Below are 17,652 nucleotides of genomic sequence, written 5' to 3'. Positions count from 1 at the left end.
GACATGATAAGTAAGAGTCAGACACAGATAAGGCCGTTGTTATTCTACAGGTGCCGGCCGGTCTTGCCCGTCTTGCCCGTCTTGCTTCACAATTCCTTGAAGTGACGCAGCTATTTCCCGTTTGAGTCCGCCTCCTCCTCCTCCTCAGCCGACAGTGGGCAGCCGATCTGGTGCCGATCTGTTTTCAGTAAATAAGAAAATATACTATTCTTAATTATATTTGTACATTCTCCTCGGTTGTGTTTGGAATTGCAGCGGAGATAGGGCGCCCCGTCCACCGCGCCAGTCCCGGTAAGTGTCAGTAAAAGACCTTTACTCGTCTGTGGGAAGCTGATTCGTATCAGACCTTTTGGGGGCAGTGGGCGTCATTGTGGTGCGTCGCTAAACCGAAACCATGAGATAAGAATAAAAACAGTATAATATTGAGTGTACATCTAATTCTTAGTTACGTCAACGTCATTATCTGTACGAACTGGTCATTTTAATGTCAGAGTTAAAGTCAACTTTTAGTGACAGGGAAGTCAGGCTGCCGGAGAAGTGGCGTCGCTCCGAAACACCTCCGCGAAGCGCGCTGATCTGAATCCTCCAGTTCCCTTAGTTTAACCCAGTGACCGCGACTGGTCTTCATTTTTATTACGCACTTTAGTGTAAAAGTCTCCTGTTTAGTTATTTTTAGAACCTCTGCACAAATGTAAATTTAATCCAGTTTAATTTGCCATAAATTATACGGTAGATTAAAAGCACAGAGTAAACAGCAAAGCTCGTTTCTTGCTTACCTTCCTCCCCACTCTTTAATCATAGTTTCGTTTTTTATGTATTTAGCAGCTAAAAACTCTGAAACTCCAGCCCCCTACCACAAATATGATTACTCACTAATACAGCTATGTGCCAGCTGTTTGCACAAGGACACACACACTGTTTATTCTGGCTGATAAACAGGATACTGAACTCATGCTTTGAGTATTTAATATACAGGGCTCCATTTTGTTGGAGTGACAGAAAGTCTCAGATGGAAAGCAGGTGGCTCAGTACGCTGACTCAAGCCATAAAACAACATTCACTATGGACAAAGCTGCACTTTGTCATCTGCTGGCTGCTGGCTGTCTCTGGAGAGACAAAGTTTTGTTCCTTCAGTTTGCTCTAAGCTTTTTTTTGTTGCACATTCCTAAAGTAGTTCTTGTTCAAACAGCAGGCCTAGAGTCAGACAACACTCTAACACAGCAACAGAGTGGACAGCAAGAAAACTGCGTGTGTGGGAGGGGTGGTGTGGGAATAAACTGGCAAAGTATGGATGCCTGAGATAAACAAAACAAAACATGTAATTACTTCACTGAAAATCACAGCCTAATGATGGGTTCAGCCTGAGTAAGAAACACAGAATAGAATAGAATAGAATAGAATAGAATAGAATAGAATAGAAATACTTATATTCATTCCTGCCCAGCCCAGTGTTAATTTAACTTTATAAGTGTGACTTTAGGAAACATTCGATGTGGTGTGTGATGTGTGACCTGCTGCTTATTTTTTACGGTTTGTCGCTCTTGCAGGTGGCCTCCGATGGAGTGAGTTAAATGGGTAAGATGATGGAAGGAGCCGGGCAGAAGCGTCGACCATGGAAGAGAAGAGGACCTCTGGGCAGCCTGCTCCTTCTCATAGTGAGAAAGCCTTTAAGTGTATTGAATGGAGGTGGAACATGTGCCTTGTGATGGAGGGTAAAACCTCTCCTCGAATATTCTTTGTTTCAGTGCATGTTCAGCCCTGCTGTGACTTTGTTGCAAGATATAGAAGAGAAGCAGTGTCCAATTGGGGACTTTCTCACTGAGGAGGGAATATGTTGCAACAAATGCTCTGCTGGTAAAGTATACACACCACAGCATGCAGGACACACACTGCAGGAAATACCATGTTTTTAATGCATTGTTGATGTTTCCAGGTCTTAAACTTGTGGAAAAGTGTCACGCTGCAGGCCATAGAAGTAACTGCACAGCCTGTCCTGATGGAGAATACACAGACCAGATGAACTACTCCTACAACTGCAGGCGATGCAGACGCTGCAGAAGTAGAGCAGCTTCACCTTTTTTCTGATTTAACAGTGTGATTTATCAGGTAACGCTTTGCTCACATGTTCTCTCTCTCTTGACTTTTCCTACAGAATCAAAGCATGAATTGGAGGAATCTGCATGTAAGAGAGAAAGCAACACTGTTTGCAAGTGTGAGGATGGTTACTATAAATCCAAGATCGACTCAGAAACATATCAGTGTCTTAAATGTAAACAATGTGGAGCTGATGAAGTCGAAGAAATGAAATGTAAGTCTGTACATCAAAACTGTATTCATAGTGGGTCATAGCTGTCAAGTTATTTCTGGAATTTTTGTCTAAATAACAACAATCTTGTTGTGCACAGGTACAAAAGACAGCAACACAAAGTGTGGATGTAAGCCAAACTACTACAGATTCCGGAGCAAGTGTGAACCCTGCAAGGAGTGAGTATATGGCTGCTGTGTGTGAGCACTTGATGCGTGCTTGGTTTTCATCCTTCTGTTCGAGTCTTATTAATGAGGAAGTGGGTTTGTTGAATTGAAACTTGCAGCAGACTTCCAAATTTGTTCAGTCTTTCCATTTGTTCGCAACACAGAGAGAAGTTATGACACAATAAATGTGGGTTATTACAATTTTACACAGTGACTAATCACATCCTCACACTGTCTGCCTGCCTCTGAGAGCACAGAGACTGTAAAAAACAAGGTGTAGAATACAAAGTGACGAAGCTGAACAGTTTTGAAAACATGATGAGTTTGTCTTCTCTGTAAAAATGGAATTATTTGTGAAAATGTCAGACTTGCTGTTTTATTGTTTAGTTGGTGAATATGTTAAAAGATAGATGCAGCCATGAGTAGAGGCTGTAACAGGTCAAGGATTATTAACTGTTCTCAAATCCAAGAGTTTAAATCGAGGCAGCTTTTTTTTTCGCCATGCCCCACAGCAGAACTGAAGACGAATCGTTGAGTCCAGTTGCCTCGATTTAAACTCTTGGACATGACTATGACCTGGATGAATGAGAGCACCCACAGACAAACTGTTCTCAAAATTCATCAGCTGGTGTTGAACTAGCATCTCGACCACCGTGTTAATCATTTCCTCATAAGTTATGCTACTTCCTCTTCAGTGTTGTGAAACACCCTCTTTGTTTTCCACAGTTGTACTGATGTGTGCAAACATCTGTGTCCTCCGAGTTCAAGAGGTGAGCACCAACCAGGCCAGCTCGCATACATACATACACACATATATACATACATACATATATTTATTATTGATTTGTCTCGTGAATGTGCTTATTTTAGCATTAATCTTCTTTTGCTCTTTCTGTTTTCTCATCAAGCTCCTGTTCCAATTGCTATTCCTTTTAATGTCATCGCTGGAGCCGTCACTGTGTTTTTGGTTTTGTTGGGGCTGGTGGCGTTCATCACCTACAGGTTCACAAAATGCTCAACCAAGAGGAAGCTGCTGTCATCTCAAACTTCTCCGGACCCCCAACACGACTGCAAGGTACCTTCACCTTACTGTCTGTCTGTACAGCTAGATGTGCATTCACAGTCACTAACATTTGATCCTTTGCCTCATAGCAAGTCCTAATCTACACTGAGCCCCCTAACAACTGCAGTGTGGATGCCATTCCTGAAAGCCCTGTGAGTGATCCATCCAATCTGCCTGACTGCGTCCCCAAAGAAATCAAGAGTGAGTGTGTAGCATGCCCCTCCCCAGTGGTCTTGTGTGTGTTGGGTCCAGCATACAGACATCTATTGTGCCACGTCTTATCTCTTTCCCTCAACACCCTTCTTCTTTTTCTCCTCAGTTCCTGAGCTGATTTACACAGTGCTGGACCTGGTTCCTGTTCGTCAGGTGAAGCAGCTGGTGCGTTCTCTTGGTGTTAGTGACACAGAGATCGAACAAGCCGAGGCAGATCACCGATCCTGCTCTGAGGCTCATTACCAGATGCTGCGGGTGTGGGCTGAGACATGTCCCCGCACAGGCGGAGGAGGAAAAGGAAAAATGCTCCAATGGCCGCTGTTGTTGGAGTTGTTAGACAAACTGAGAATGATGCACCTGGTATTGGCTGTCCAGGAACTGGAGGCAAAGTATGGCATTCAGTGACTCTGTAACACATGCCAGGTGGGACAAAAAGCTCATGAAACCAAGTATTGTCGACTTCAGGTCACTTGTGGACAGCATCAAAGTGTAGAAATTGACATTGTGCTACAAGCCAAGCAGCAGCTTTATTTCACAACACAGCAGTGTGACTGAGGACTCGGCCCTTCATCAGGTCCCTCACTGAGAGGACTGAGAGCCAAGGAACAAATAACTCCCTGAAAATGTGCATTTGTATATGTATATAAACATTTCACACTTCAGAAGACACGCTTGCTCTTGCTGTGTCAGGCTGTGACACCAGGATAGTTTGGAGCTGCACTGTGGTGTTGTGGTGTTACATTGTTGAATGTATGGCAAATAAAAGCATCTTCACCGTTTGGACAATTGGACAACAAACTTTAAGTTTAGCTAGCAGCTCTTGTTAAAACAATAATCCACAATGGCCGACGTGCATGCTGGAAATAATTCTTGGCTGGAAGCTGTGTGCTTTGGGAGGATTAGGTTACCTTACCTTTGCCAAGCTTGCTAAGTTGAGCTAACCAGCTGTTAGCCTTTTCGTACTAAATAAAGAATGTTATTGTATCAGATACTGTACATGTTTTTATATAATTTCATAGATGCCAATCAATTTTTAATATATGTGATTTCATTTTGTTTGTTTTTTTACATAGTTTAATCAACTGTTTGTATTCTGTACTGTATGTGTTGTATTGATCCATGTGATATAAATGTTGTTGTACTCATTTTCAAAGAGGGAAGTGCTAAATGAGTTTTGAACCAGCAGACCAAAGTTAACTGGTGATCTTTTAAGAGCAGTTCCTAGTTTTTATGGGAACAACAGCAACGTTAGGGAAGTTTGTTGTTCCTAGTCAGACCCCTGCCACTGTTCACAGGGTTTTCACAGTCCAATTTGCATTCTTTTGAGTCCCATTATACAAGCATTATTCATTACGAGGAGGTGAAAAGAAGACACGCCTCGTCTCAGCCAGACTGTTCTTTAAAAAAAACAGTCTCGGCCTGCACATTCAGATATGAATCCAAAACACTCAGACTGAAGAAGTCTCCACAGCACCCGCTCTGCAGCACTTTTACCAATGTTTAAACCTGTATTATAAGAGCATTATCGCTGTTAGTGTTGTTAAGATGTAAAAATAAACATTTATCTTTGTACTCGTACATGAATTTATGCCCTAAATGTATCTGAGTGCCTGTGGGGGATCAAATAGAAATGTGAATATTTTAGGATGTAATGACTGCAGGCAAGCAGCCAGTCTACATTCCAGGCTGAAGCCTTCAGCATTAATCACACTTGTAATGGCATCTTCCTTCCTATAGATGTCAATAGAAGATCTTGTGTCTTTTTGCAGGCTGATCTGATCTTTTCATCTTATTTTTGCTTTCTGTAACTGCATTCTTCTGGTCTGCTCTCTTCCCACTCAGTGCTTTCCATTTAACCTTACCATCAAATACCAGCTGATTTCATATCTCTGGATCTTTCTCTCGTCTTACATAATGACAACTCTTCAACTCCTAAAATCACTTTATTCCTCCTGTTTGCTCAGGAGGATCAATGAGGCATGATTGACAAGAAACTACAATATATCATCGTCACCACCCCTGCTCCACTAAGCACTTTTCACAGCAACACATTAACCAGCCCTCGGCTCTGGTTTGTTGTCTTCAGAATCCAGTTGTTCCTGTCAGGCCAGTTGCAAAGGGCAGCGGTGCAGGTGAAAGGAAGAAGGGAGGGACTGATCAAGGCAGAGAGAAAGAGGAGGAGAAAGCTAACAGAAACCAAATATGACTGTGTAAAACAAAATGGATTCAGCCAAGCTCAGGTAAGGCTTTTAACACTTATCGATTAAAAGAATATCTTTAATACAGTGGTTTTATGGGATACACATTTGAGGAGTTACATGGTTAGGAGGGATGTTTTGTCAGTCATGTCAGAGCTCCTGAGTACATTCATTCTGTAACATTTTGTTAGATTACTGAAGCTATAAATGATATGGAGGGTCATTATGGGCCCACAAATGGGAGAAGGTGTTGTAATGAAATATAATTATATTTTGGACATGTTTAGTGTGTCACAGACACTACACTCACTGGTACAGACAGTGAGTGTAAACAGGTATGACCCAGTGATGAAAGCACCTGCGTCAGTCCTTTTGATGTTATAGCCTGAGCAGATTAGTGCAGTGTATCTGTCTGCAGTGTGTTTGCTTGGCTGAGTGTCATTTAACTCTTTATTGTAATTTCTGATTAGCTTTATGGCTTGATGTCCTGTTTACATTATTCCTGCTTCTTTTTGCCTGCAGTGTTCTGCTGCTGTTGTGTAAAAATGCACTTGTCATTCGGCTCCAGAAGTGAAGTTTTTACAGAGATACTGTAGCTTCCTGAGAGGAATTCTTCACTGTAACGTAATGCTGCAAGTTAGAAATAATGTCAGATGAGTCCTGGAGTGACACAGTGAGCAGCACAGCTGTGTAACTGGAGCTGCAGCATGTGAAACTATTAGTGTTCAGTTGTATCATTATCTGTCTGTAGTACTCTGTACTATATGGGTGACTCCTGGTATTTACTGCTGTCAGTATGATGACAATAAAAGTCAATGAGGCAAATTCACAGAACTATTATTATTTGTTGCTAATGAATATTAGAATATTGTCCTATAATAGTAAACGCATCAGATATGATTAAATAAAAGGAAATGACACATTTTCAGTGTCCACCCTATAATACACTCAGGCTCAGAAAGAGTTTTTTATGTTCACAGCCAATAGAAATGCAGCCTCTGCTAATATGACAAGGTTTTATTAGAGATGTTTTTATTGAAATTCACTGTGTTTTCCTTGAGCTCATTTATCTTACTCTTGATCTCATGTACACAGCGGAGGGGGAAATGAACCCCTGATGGAGGAAACAGTGCAGCGACAAGACAGCGTGAACGGAGAGAGACACAGGGACACAGAAACCAGAGAGACAGATGTTGTTGATGGGACAACCAATGCTGCAGACATAAACCATCACCACAGGGGGTCAGCAGACAAACAAAAATTCGGCACGCTTGGCTACCAGGCAAGTGACAGACTGCATTACTTTCAGTTTATCCTTTTATACTTCAACTAAAGCAAGTTACAGTAGGATTATTCTTACTCCCCTACAGTTTTAATGGATACAAATAAATTGTGAAATTATTTTATCTGAAGAGTTCTGATGCGTTCTTTTACTCTACTGTCTCGACATGCAGTACTCAAATGACTAGCCGTATTTTCCATCCCCAGAGGCGAACCAAGCAGAAGGCTGTGACTGACTTTGCATCAGTGAGTAAGGGAGCTTCTGCAGGAGCCAAACCCAGAGCTGCTCTGAGGCAGGTCCTGTTCAACCAGGGAGTGTCTGACAAAACGTCTGAGGTATTAAGTTGTCTGTCGCTCATGAAACTGCATGCAGGCATCCTGAGAAACACATACAGACTTGCTCAAACCGTGTCCGCCCACTCAAAGACCTAAAAATCAGTTGCAGCACTACTTGTTCTGCTCCATTGGCATAAAAAGATGTCACCACAAGCAAAGTGTTTACTTCTGATTCATTATGGCAGTAGACTTTTTTCCTGCCCTGGCTTCAGTGTTGTTTTCCTCTTCTTCTTGTGCGTGTTTTCAAAGGAACGAGGTCAGCTGGATGTGTTGAAGCAGGAACTGGAGGCCTTTGCTGTGCCAGTCAGTCTGAAGTGGAAGTGGAACGAGGAGAATCAGGGAACCGTGCTGGAAAAGAACTGGACAGAAATAGTCCGGTCTCATTCAGTATGTGCACCTTGGCAGTCATTCTTGCAAATAAATCCACTTTTGCTGCTGTAAATACTCACTGTGCAGCTGAAAATACTTCCAAACAAATATTCTAGTTAAGATCTTGCAGGAAATAGAGATGAACCAATGCTCTAGTGGCTTTATTTCTATGCATTCTGAATTATCTCTATCTCCCTCTATCTCTTAACCCTCTTCTCTATCTTTCATCCATCCTTCCGTCTTTAGACACTGTCAAAGATGCACAGGCACCAGCAGGAGGCGCTGTGGGAGTTTGTTCACACTGAACTGACCTACATCAACAAGCTCATTATCATCAAAGATGTAAGTATGTGTCTGCTGTTATCAAAGTGTAAAATCCCTTTTATAAATGTGTGTCAAAGCCGCAAAGGTACTTTCTGCAGGATGTCTTAACAAAGCTGTGTCTCTCACAGCTGGTCATTGCATCTCTTCTCAACCTGCACCAGCATGGATTTCTCCTGGAGGTCAGTCTGCAGAGCGCGCAGCCTCACACAGGCTGGAAAATCACAAAACACTTAACCTGCAGACCTATTTTCCACTGTTATACCACAGATATATATATAAACATATGTATATCTATTTAAACTGACTGACACGAGAACATCCGCTCACGCTGAGACACAACACAACACACAAGTGGAACATGTAGCACGACATATTTCCACTGAGAAAATGGAAAACATCACAAATGCAGGGGTGTGTCATTTCAACATATCGTTATTTTTCTTTTGACTTCCTCCCGCTGCAGGTGACCACCGAGCTGCTCTTCTGCAACCTCCCCTCCATCCTCTGCGCACACAAGCTGTTCTGGCAGGAAGTGATTTACCCTATGTTACAGGAAGTCCGACAGACAGGCCAGCCCTTTGATCCCATGACATTAGAGACTGGCTGCCTGCAGGTGAGACACAAACACACATTACAAACACTTTCTGCCTGTCAGTTACCATAACGATTCAGTTGCACTGTTCTTCTGAACAGGTCTCAGGAGTTCATTTGGGAGGGTTGTATTTGTTATAATGAATGAGATATACAGTGATGCAGCACTGTGTACTTGTCCTGCTAGTTCACAGATGAATGGATGGATAAGTGGGTGGATGGATGGATGGATGGAAAAGATTCCTACAAAAACATCATAAACCTCAACATGAAATACAAAAAAGTCATTTAAGAAATTTTGCCTTGCACATCCACATCTTTAACTCAGATATAAGGTGAACCTTTTTGACTTGCGAGACAGCTGCAGGCTTGTAAGAACTATCAGGTCACAAAACAAAAAAACGTATCTTGCCGAACTTCATGCTTGCAGCTCAGCGACGGGTGTTTTGGACTGAGTAGCATCCTGTGAGGCAGAATTGGCAGTTATGGGTTTTTATGAGGTTTTTTTTTATAGTCATAGTTTACTCACACAGCCAAATGTGTCTACCATCATGCTATTTGGTAGCTTTCAAATATCCTCAGAGGATTGTTGTGTCCTGATTGATTGAATTGACCTTGTGGTACCAGGTGCTGGTTCTGAATTAAAGCATCTGATGCAGCATGTCAGAAATGTTTGATGAATGTACGTCTTTCTGCAGGGAAGTGAAGAATCAAACACTTTTTAAAGTCGGCACTGCAGGGCTGAAGTGTCAAAGGTTAAAGACTAAATCTCCTTTCGTTTGTATTCTCAGTTCCATGAGCGCTTCTCTTCATATCAGCATTATTGCTGGGAGGAAGAAAATAATCTGGAGTTCACGCGCAGGCAGATGGAGAGCAACCCACAATTCCTCACTTATGTCCAGGTACAATGAAGCAACAGTAACATACTGTACATAATGGAACACAAACAAACTCACACACAAGGCCTCATACACACAAACACACACACACACACATGCCCTAAATGGAATTCTATTTACTGACTGACGTGTTGTTAAAGGTGGCGATGTGTTGTGAATGATGGTTTCATAACTTTGTGGGCGACCTGTGAGAGCTGCTTCCTGACTGGCAAACCACGTCTTCTCTAAATGATTCAACCCTAACAGATTTCAATTATACAAAACGGAGTGCAGGACATTTCTGGGAAAAGTGACTACATGACAAACCCGTCCTGCAGTCACAGGCCCTAAAAACCATGACTAACAAATATTTCTGTTGTAAACAAAGCCCCCCTGCGTACACTGTATATGTGTGTTTCACAGGGTTCTTTTTATTGATCACTAGTTAGTGTAGGTTGTGATACTTTGTACTAAGTTTAGCAGGAAATGGTACATTTGGTGGGTGTTAAAGGGTCTGCAAAACAAAAACAGCTCAAGTTTGTTTTGGTTTTTGTTCGATTGTTATTTGTCCAGAGTGTTCAGCTTCTCAATCTTCTGACAGCCAATGTAGAGTAATATTAATAATTCTCAGACCTTGCTGTCCACAGCTATTCACTGCTAATGTTAAGGTATTTATGGAGAATGAGCTGGAACATTAAATATTGTTGTGTGTTTGTTCTATCTAGTGGGTGGAGACTCACCCACAGTGTGAGCGCATGCGGTTCGGGGACATGCAGGCCAAACCCCATCAGAGGATCACAAAGTATCCCCTGTTGCTCAAAGCCGTGCTCAAAAACACACAGGACCCTCATGTGCAGCACACACTCAGAGGCATGGTGAGGATCCGGCACGACCATGTTTAATCATGTAATATCTGATTTTCTGTCTCACACTGTCTTTCCCTTTGCTCCTGCCCAGTTATCCAGTGTCAACAGTTTTTTGGAGAATATCAATGACTACCTGCGACTGAAAGATGAGGAGCTAGCACTCTCTATATCTGCTCAGAGGGTGGAGGGATATGAGGTGGAGGGAATAAATGAAGAAATTGATAAGGTTAAAATGCATCTTATTTTGTGTCAAATGATGGGATGGAATACAAACAACTGATCTTATTTCTAATATGTTGTGCTGATTATTACTCATGGACAGCATGTTAGAGAGATCTGCCACTTCGACCTTACGTGTCCCATTAGAGGAGTGGGTCCCGGAGTCATACGTAAGCTGCTGCTGGAGGAAAACCTGAAGGTTCGAAACAGAAAGGACAACAAAGTGAGCAAAGCTGGTGCACTCGGCTACTGCGTTTTTAGAACAGACTTTTCAATAACTCAATTCAATCTTCTGTTCCGTTTGTGTTGCAGCTGGAGTTGGTAGCTCTGCTGTTCTCAGATGTGCTTCTACTTACCAAATTCCAAAAGAAAGGAGAGCGACTTAAGGTGGTTCGACCTCCTCTGGCTCTCGACAGGACGTACTGCACAGCACTGAAAGATGGCTGTGAGTAACAAGGACACAAGACACTTGGATTTGGTGTGAATATAAAATTAAAACCTCCTTTATTTGTCTTTCTTTCAGATGCCTTTGTTCTGGTGGAGGTAGGTGAGCTTCAGAGTGCCAAGGAAGTCCTCATACTTGTAGCAAGCACTGCAGAGAGCTGCTCCAAATGGGTCTCCACCATCCACCAGGCAAAGGTACAAGCATTTTTAGCAGAAAGCTGAAATGGTTTTGTTTTGCAAAACAATAACATGGTGGCTTCATGCAGGGCAAGATCTGTCTTTAGTCCAAATGTGGGGAAACTTGACTTTTCCTGTTAGTCTCAGTTGTATTTAGTCTTGAGTGCGACTTAGCATGGCAAGGTGATACACACGCTTCCCTTTTATCAGCATGTTATGGCTGTACTTTGGGACCACTCTGCCACTCCATGTTCTTTTGTGAGAAGACTAAGGTGGGGATAGCAGCAAACCATGGTTAAAGAACAGGGCATGCAATAATGACGATGGATATGACAGCAGCAATGAAAGGAGGAGCTGGGGTGGAGCTGCAAAGCAGCTTTCAGACTCAGAGGAATGTTTGGCAGGCTAAAGTAGGTTAAATAAGGAAATTAGATGGCTGCCACACTGTTACATGAGGGTCGTAAAAGTTGTGTGTGACTGCTACCACACACATTTTTGTCTTTGTTGTGCAATGGCAGATAGAGCGCTATGTGTTTGAGTTCTTTACATAAACAGAATCAGATCAAAAACCTGGTAACAAAAGCCATTCGTTTCCATATACAGATATATCCGCAAATAACAATTAATCTCACATCCTCATAGTCCAGTCAGTCAGCAGCTGACTCGTGATCATGTTTTTCATTTTCAGGAAACCCTGATGAATCTGAGAGAAAAGGAAAGCAACAGATTGGAGACCTTAAAAATACACAAGCCAGAAGCCAGACCTCTAACAGAGAACCAGATAGCTGATGGAGACACAGAGCAACTTACTATACACTTAACAGGAGAGGTTTCTGTAGACAGTTTTACTGATGAATTTATCTTCTCTCACTCAATAAATGGGTCCAAAGAAGCAGAGCACCATCAACCTCCAAATGAGACACCCTCTGGATTACCTTTTTGGCACTCCCAGTCCAGTGACAGGATCGGTAATCATAAATCAGTACGCAAGAGCGCTGCAGGTCAGCAAACAGCACTCCAAGGACAAGAATGGATAGAGATGGGAGTGAGAAGAGATCGAGGTAGAAACTACAGGGAGGAAGAAAACAAAATAGTTGAATCCCAGATAATGAATGAACAAGTGTCCTGGAACCACAGGACACAGTCTGTCCCTAATCTGGATTTCACTCACAGCACTGCTGCAGATCCTTTTAGATATAACACAAATCGACCACACAGTCTTTTACTTGGTGGACTACCAGATGTTGATTACCCAACAAATGGAGAGAGCACTTTACAACCTCATGATCAACCAGCAACATCCAGGGAGAGGCCTGAGTTTATAAAGCGGCAGGGACGAGGGTCATTAACAAGGAGAGACTCAGATTCTCTGTCTGTGCACCAGGACGACAGGAGAAACTCCAGCTGCAGTCAGTCTGATGACCTGCAGTCATCTCCAGATGCATGGACCTTCTCCAAAAACTTGAAGTCTCCTAGGTTACGGAGGAGGAGGCCAGTCAACACAAACCAGGATTCATCCAGTCAGACATCTAATCAGTCCTTTCAGAGCTTAGGACAGTCTCAGACAGCGTCAAACCACTACTCTTCCTCTAACTCGGACTCTGACTACAACCTGAGTGTCAAGAGAAATTCCCTTCCCTCTGACATCAGCTCAGATTCAGTCCGAGTGCTCAAACTGGGCTCCCTCAAGTCAAACCAAGGCATGTTCTGGAATATATGTGACAGGGTGTCCCCAGATCCTCAAACCTTGTCTGAACCTGAGCTGCCTGAACAGAACCCACATAATAACAGGTCCAAAATGAAAACACAAAGGAGTGCCTCTATTCCAAACATTGTCACTGAAAGAGGGCAGGGGCTTCGTCTGCACTCCAGTAGCATGTACACGTCACCCCAACCAGAGAGAGCCTGTTTTCCGATCTCAGGAAATGATCCAAACGGAAACCCCTCACCTGTGGAGGGCATTTTGGAAAGAGCCAGAGAAAGGCAGAAGGACAAAGGTGCAATAAAAAGAGACCAAAATGTCCAAATGACCAGTCTGAGGTCAAAGTATCCTCCTCCTTCCCCTTCATTTTCCACCACTTCTGCACCTCCACCCAGTGATCGAGACAAAGACGGAGAGTTGGAGGAGGTGGGGGTAATGAGACACAGAGTGCTCACAGTGAGTAAAGGATGGAAGGAGCAGCTGGTGGACGAGGATGACGATGAGAAGAGGAACAGGTTAGTATGAACACACTTCATCCTGACTTATCACTCTATCTGCATCATGAGGGGTGACGAGCCCACAGCAGACGGGGATTCAGTCCATTACTTTTATTTCTGTTTCTGTTTTAAGTGAAAATTGCAAGTCAGCAAGTCAGAAACTGAACCACAGACAGAGCTGTCCCTCAAACCCACAAACTTTCCAGTGTACCAGTGTGTACTTTTAAATTACTTACCCACAAAAACACACACACATCATTGTCAGGACCACCACAGCAGTGTGAATACCTCCTGCGCACTGTTCTGAAGCTGCTTTGACATCATGTGTTTGACCTTTTTATTTTGATAGTTACATTTATTTGTCTTCAGTTTAAGTAGGAAATATATGTTTAATCTGTTTAGTACTGAAATGACTTTTCAGGGATGAGTAGGCTGCTGATTGTTCTGAGATATGGAAACTTTTTCTAGTTTCAAACCACAACATTTCATAAGCAGCCGCGAGTCCTAATTAACACCGACAGCACTTTTTTTCTCATGAAACAATTGTAATATATTACATATTACAATTATATTTTATTTTTTCTCTTAAAAAGTCCGTCAGCAGCTTTGTTTATTTTAATGTTTATAATGTTTATGGTTATAGTATAAAAAAATAAATACAAGTAAATCTAATTACACTATTTTGCTAACTGCAAAGTCTACTTTAATACATCAGTATTTATATTTATATTTATATTTATATTTATATTTATATTTATATTTATATTTATATTTATATTTATATTTAAGTAGCATTTTGAATGCAGGACTTACTTGTGTTTCTATGTTGTGCATGGGGCTCTTTCAGAAAACAAACAAAAGATCCAGGTTGCTTCTTCCACTGCTGTATGTGCTACATGTCTGTGACTAGTTTCAACATTGTGTTTTCATCTGTGTCAGTGTGGATGGTGAGAACGTGGACTGGTCAGGCTGGTGCTTTGACGATGATGAAGTCATGGATCATTTGCACCCTGGAGATGAAGGTCTTCTGGAGGGGATCAGTCGATCATTGCCTTTTTGGGATCTCAATGAGGTGTTGGAGCAGGACGACGGGGAGTGTAGTCAGGTGTAGCTCTGAGGTTGGTTCAGCATTAAGTGTCCAGTCAGAAACTTGTCAGTCATCCTTTGTTGGCTCACAGTCTATCTGCGAACATGAGTGAGTGACAAACTAACAAAAGAAAGAGACAAGGAATGTCTGAATTTATGACCAATGTTCAGTCTGTAATTAATGTGCAATAACATTTTACACGCACGTGTATATAAACTTTTTATATTCAAAATTACTGTATATTTTATTTATATCTGTTATATATATTATAATATATATATTGTTTTCCTCTAATGGACCAGAGGGATTCAGATTGTATGCAAATAAAACCAGATAAATGTCTGTTAAACACACTTTATTTTGAAAACATTCTGTTCCCAATATACAAACAAATTCTCACACAAAGTATTCATAAATGAACAAATGGATAGTGCTATTAAACATTTCATTACATTTTTCTTTAAAAAACATTTGCTACAATGTCTGCTTTTTACGAATCTGTGCAAAACAAGTCTCCCACAACCCCAAACACATCCCAGGCAGTCAGATGAAGAGATTTCAGCGGCTTAGTAAAATGATTCTGCTTTAACATGTCTTTACTTTTTCACCCTGTGCTTTTCTCTCTCCTCCCGCTCATTGGAGATGGTGTGAACGATTGTCTCGAGCGCAGGATACGGGAGGATCCTTTTCCTCTGTGAACGAGAGATAAAGATATTCATTATTTTGTTTGAATGTGCACATTCATCAATTTAATCTTGGCATTTTTGTAATTTTTGGAGAGAATTCATGAAAAAAAAGTACCCTCTGGTGGTTTTTGTACATCTGAGCGAGAATCAACAGCAGGAGAAGCAGGAGGAAGCTGAGCCCGGCTATGGTGGCGGTGTTACGTGAGTGATCAGTTGACTTTTGCCCGCTCAGACCCGCTGTAAGCAGAACAGCAGAAATGTTGTTAGATCTTGGTGTATGTTATATAATATTTTTGCCATATTTAAAAAAAAAAAGAGAGAGAGAGAGGACGCACCCATCGAGTGAACCTGGTATGTTACATTTCCCAAAATGCCTTGTTTCCCATAGAAACGACACATCCATTCTCCCCTGCTCTGCTCTGACACCTTGCTGATACTTAGAGTCATTCCCTCTTGGACAAGCACAGCAGACTCGGTGCCGTTGAGGTCGTAAGTCACTTGAACCCAGTCATACTTAGTGACCCCGCTTGTGTCCGAGAGTTGGCAGGTCAGCACCACAGAGTCCCTCTTCTTGGAGGGAACAACTGAGAGAAAACAAATCGTGTTTTAAGACAAAAACATACAGACGCAGTGGATTTTACTCAAAGATCAAACTGTGCTCAAACCTACTTTTGGCAATGATGAGCTGCATGCTCCGAGTCAGCATCTGTTTGTCCACGCTCCCAGCACATCTGTATCTGCCCGCATCCTCAAACCCAACCTCCTTCGAACTGACAGACTTATCCATGGGGGGGTGAGCAGATGATGGAGAGAATGAAGGAGGAAGGTGGTCAGGAGTCGATTTCAAAAGAGACTCTGCCGTCAGTCTCTCCCAAACTACATTCACAGGGGTCAGACCAGAAGAGAAGACACAGGGAAGGGTGACTGCAGACCCCACAGCTGCATACACCTGAGTGTTATCTGTGGATGGTTGGATGATTCCTGTAAAAGGGGGAATAAAGACAAATGTAAAAAAAAATCCTGAAACTTCACTTCTCAGTTCAGACTGTTCTCTGGCTCAGCTCCTCACCTTGCACAGACAGAGCTGCTGAAGCTCGGCCCTCCTTGCCTGCATAGCCAACAACACAAGTCCAGGTTCCTGCCAGTCTGTCCGTCGCTTTTTCCTTTACAACACTTTGACCTTCACTTTTTGTGGTTCCAGTCAGAGACACGAATGGGCTGTCATTCAGCTTCCACTGCACTGAAGCTCCAGTCCGCCACGGTGTCACACTGCAAGTGACTGAAACACTGCTCCCCCAGATAGCCACCGCCGGAGAGACGGACACTGACAACGAGAGGAGAGTAAAAATGTTAACTTGCAGGATCTTCTCTGAAGTCTCAAAGACATTATTCATAATGTATTTGATTTTCATTAAGTCCTGTGTGACACTTTTTGATGGATAAATATGACTTTTGCTCTCAAAAAGGATAGAATATTATTAACAAAAAAAAACCTCACTTTAAAATGAATTAAAGCTCTATTAACTTTACTAAATCTTGCCCACTGTTTTTACTCTTTCATGCAGTGACATTGGGGAGTCTGTATCTTACCTTTAATAATTCTGAGCCTGACAAAAGTGTCAGTAACCTGCTGTTTTCCGCAGTCCACCCTGCAGGTGTAAAGTCCTCCATCCTCGTCCCTCACACTGTTGATCTGCAGGCTGTAATCTCCTCTTTCAAACTGGGAGTGGGGGCACCGCACACGGCTCCCAGTCTGCAGCCAGGACGAGCCCCAGAACTGCAGGCCGTTCCTTTCCTTTCTCCAAACAGTGCTGTACATGTAAGATAGAGAACTTTAGTTTGAAGGAGTGGGCAGTACGACGATGAAGCGAGGAATGAAGCTGTCTTACCCTGTGCTGGCTTTAATCCAAGTGATGGCAGGAGAAACAGTGGACAAAATGCTGCATTTACAGGGAAGAACAGCCTGAGACCCGGCCTCAGCAAGCACCTCCGCGACCTCACACCTGGCCCCTGAAGAAGAAACACCAGGTTAATTTCTAAATGCAAAAACAATTAACAATAAATGTAGACTTTATTGTATTAAAATTGTAAAGTTACCTGTCATAATAAAGGAAATGACCCCAAACAGAAAACACTGCAACATCATGTTGTCGCCCTCAGTTTGCGCTCTTGATGAAAAAATGTATCCACAAATTTCTAACCACTTCAACCTTTTCACCACCTCATAAAGTCAATCTTTGTCTGGGACT

The 17,652-nt window shown here is 42.4% G+C and overlaps 3 protein-coding genes across 3 annotated transcripts; 2 read left to right on the top strand and 1 right to left on the bottom strand.

Moving 5' to 3' along the window:
• Nucleotides 1-153: 153 nt before the first annotated feature.
• tnfrsf1a (tumor necrosis factor receptor superfamily, member 1a) lies at nt 154-5,320 on the top strand. The gene is made up of 10 exons (XM_028424479.1): nt 154-291; nt 1,548-1,655; nt 1,746-1,854; nt 1,934-2,059; nt 2,153-2,308; nt 2,406-2,484; nt 3,199-3,242; nt 3,381-3,547; nt 3,625-3,736; nt 3,855-5,320. The coding sequence occupies exons 2-10, from the start codon at nt 1,572-1,574 to the stop codon at nt 4,151-4,153; spliced, it is 1,176 nt and encodes a 391-aa protein (XP_028280280.1). The 5' UTR covers nt 154-291; nt 1,548-1,571; the 3' UTR covers nt 4,154-5,320.
• Nucleotides 5,321-5,856: 536 nt separating this feature from the next.
• Nucleotides 5,857-15,066, top strand: plekhg6 (pleckstrin homology domain containing, family G (with RhoGef domain) member 6). The gene is made up of 15 exons (XM_028424388.1): nt 5,857-5,988; nt 7,042-7,228; nt 7,435-7,563; nt 7,813-7,950; nt 8,179-8,274; nt 8,385-8,435; nt 8,720-8,869; nt 9,639-9,749; nt 10,451-10,600; nt 10,683-10,817; nt 10,914-11,033; nt 11,123-11,255; nt 11,334-11,449; nt 12,120-13,648; nt 14,570-15,066. Exons 1-15 carry the CDS (start codon nt 5,969-5,971, stop codon nt 14,739-14,741), a joined length of 3,237 nt encoding a protein of 1,078 aa, XP_028280189.1. The 5' UTR covers nt 5,857-5,968; the 3' UTR covers nt 14,742-15,066.
• Nucleotides 15,056-17,652, bottom strand: lag3 (lymphocyte activating 3). The gene is made up of 8 exons (XM_028424454.1): nt 17,501-17,652; nt 17,293-17,413; nt 16,994-17,214; nt 16,473-16,727; nt 16,073-16,384; nt 15,739-15,987; nt 15,519-15,640; nt 15,056-15,409 (listed from the first exon to the last, which is right to left on the bottom strand). Exons 1-8 carry the CDS (start codon nt 17,547-17,549, stop codon nt 15,314-15,316), a joined length of 1,425 nt encoding a protein of 474 aa, XP_028280255.1. The 5' UTR covers nt 17,550-17,652; the 3' UTR covers nt 15,056-15,313.

Source organism: Parambassis ranga, chromosome 16 (assembly GCF_900634625.1).
Source record: "Parambassis ranga chromosome 16, fParRan2.1, whole genome shotgun sequence".
Taxonomy (NCBI): domain Eukaryota; kingdom Metazoa; phylum Chordata; class Actinopteri; family Ambassidae; genus Parambassis; species Parambassis ranga.
This window is presented reverse-complemented; position numbering and strand designations above follow the sequence as displayed.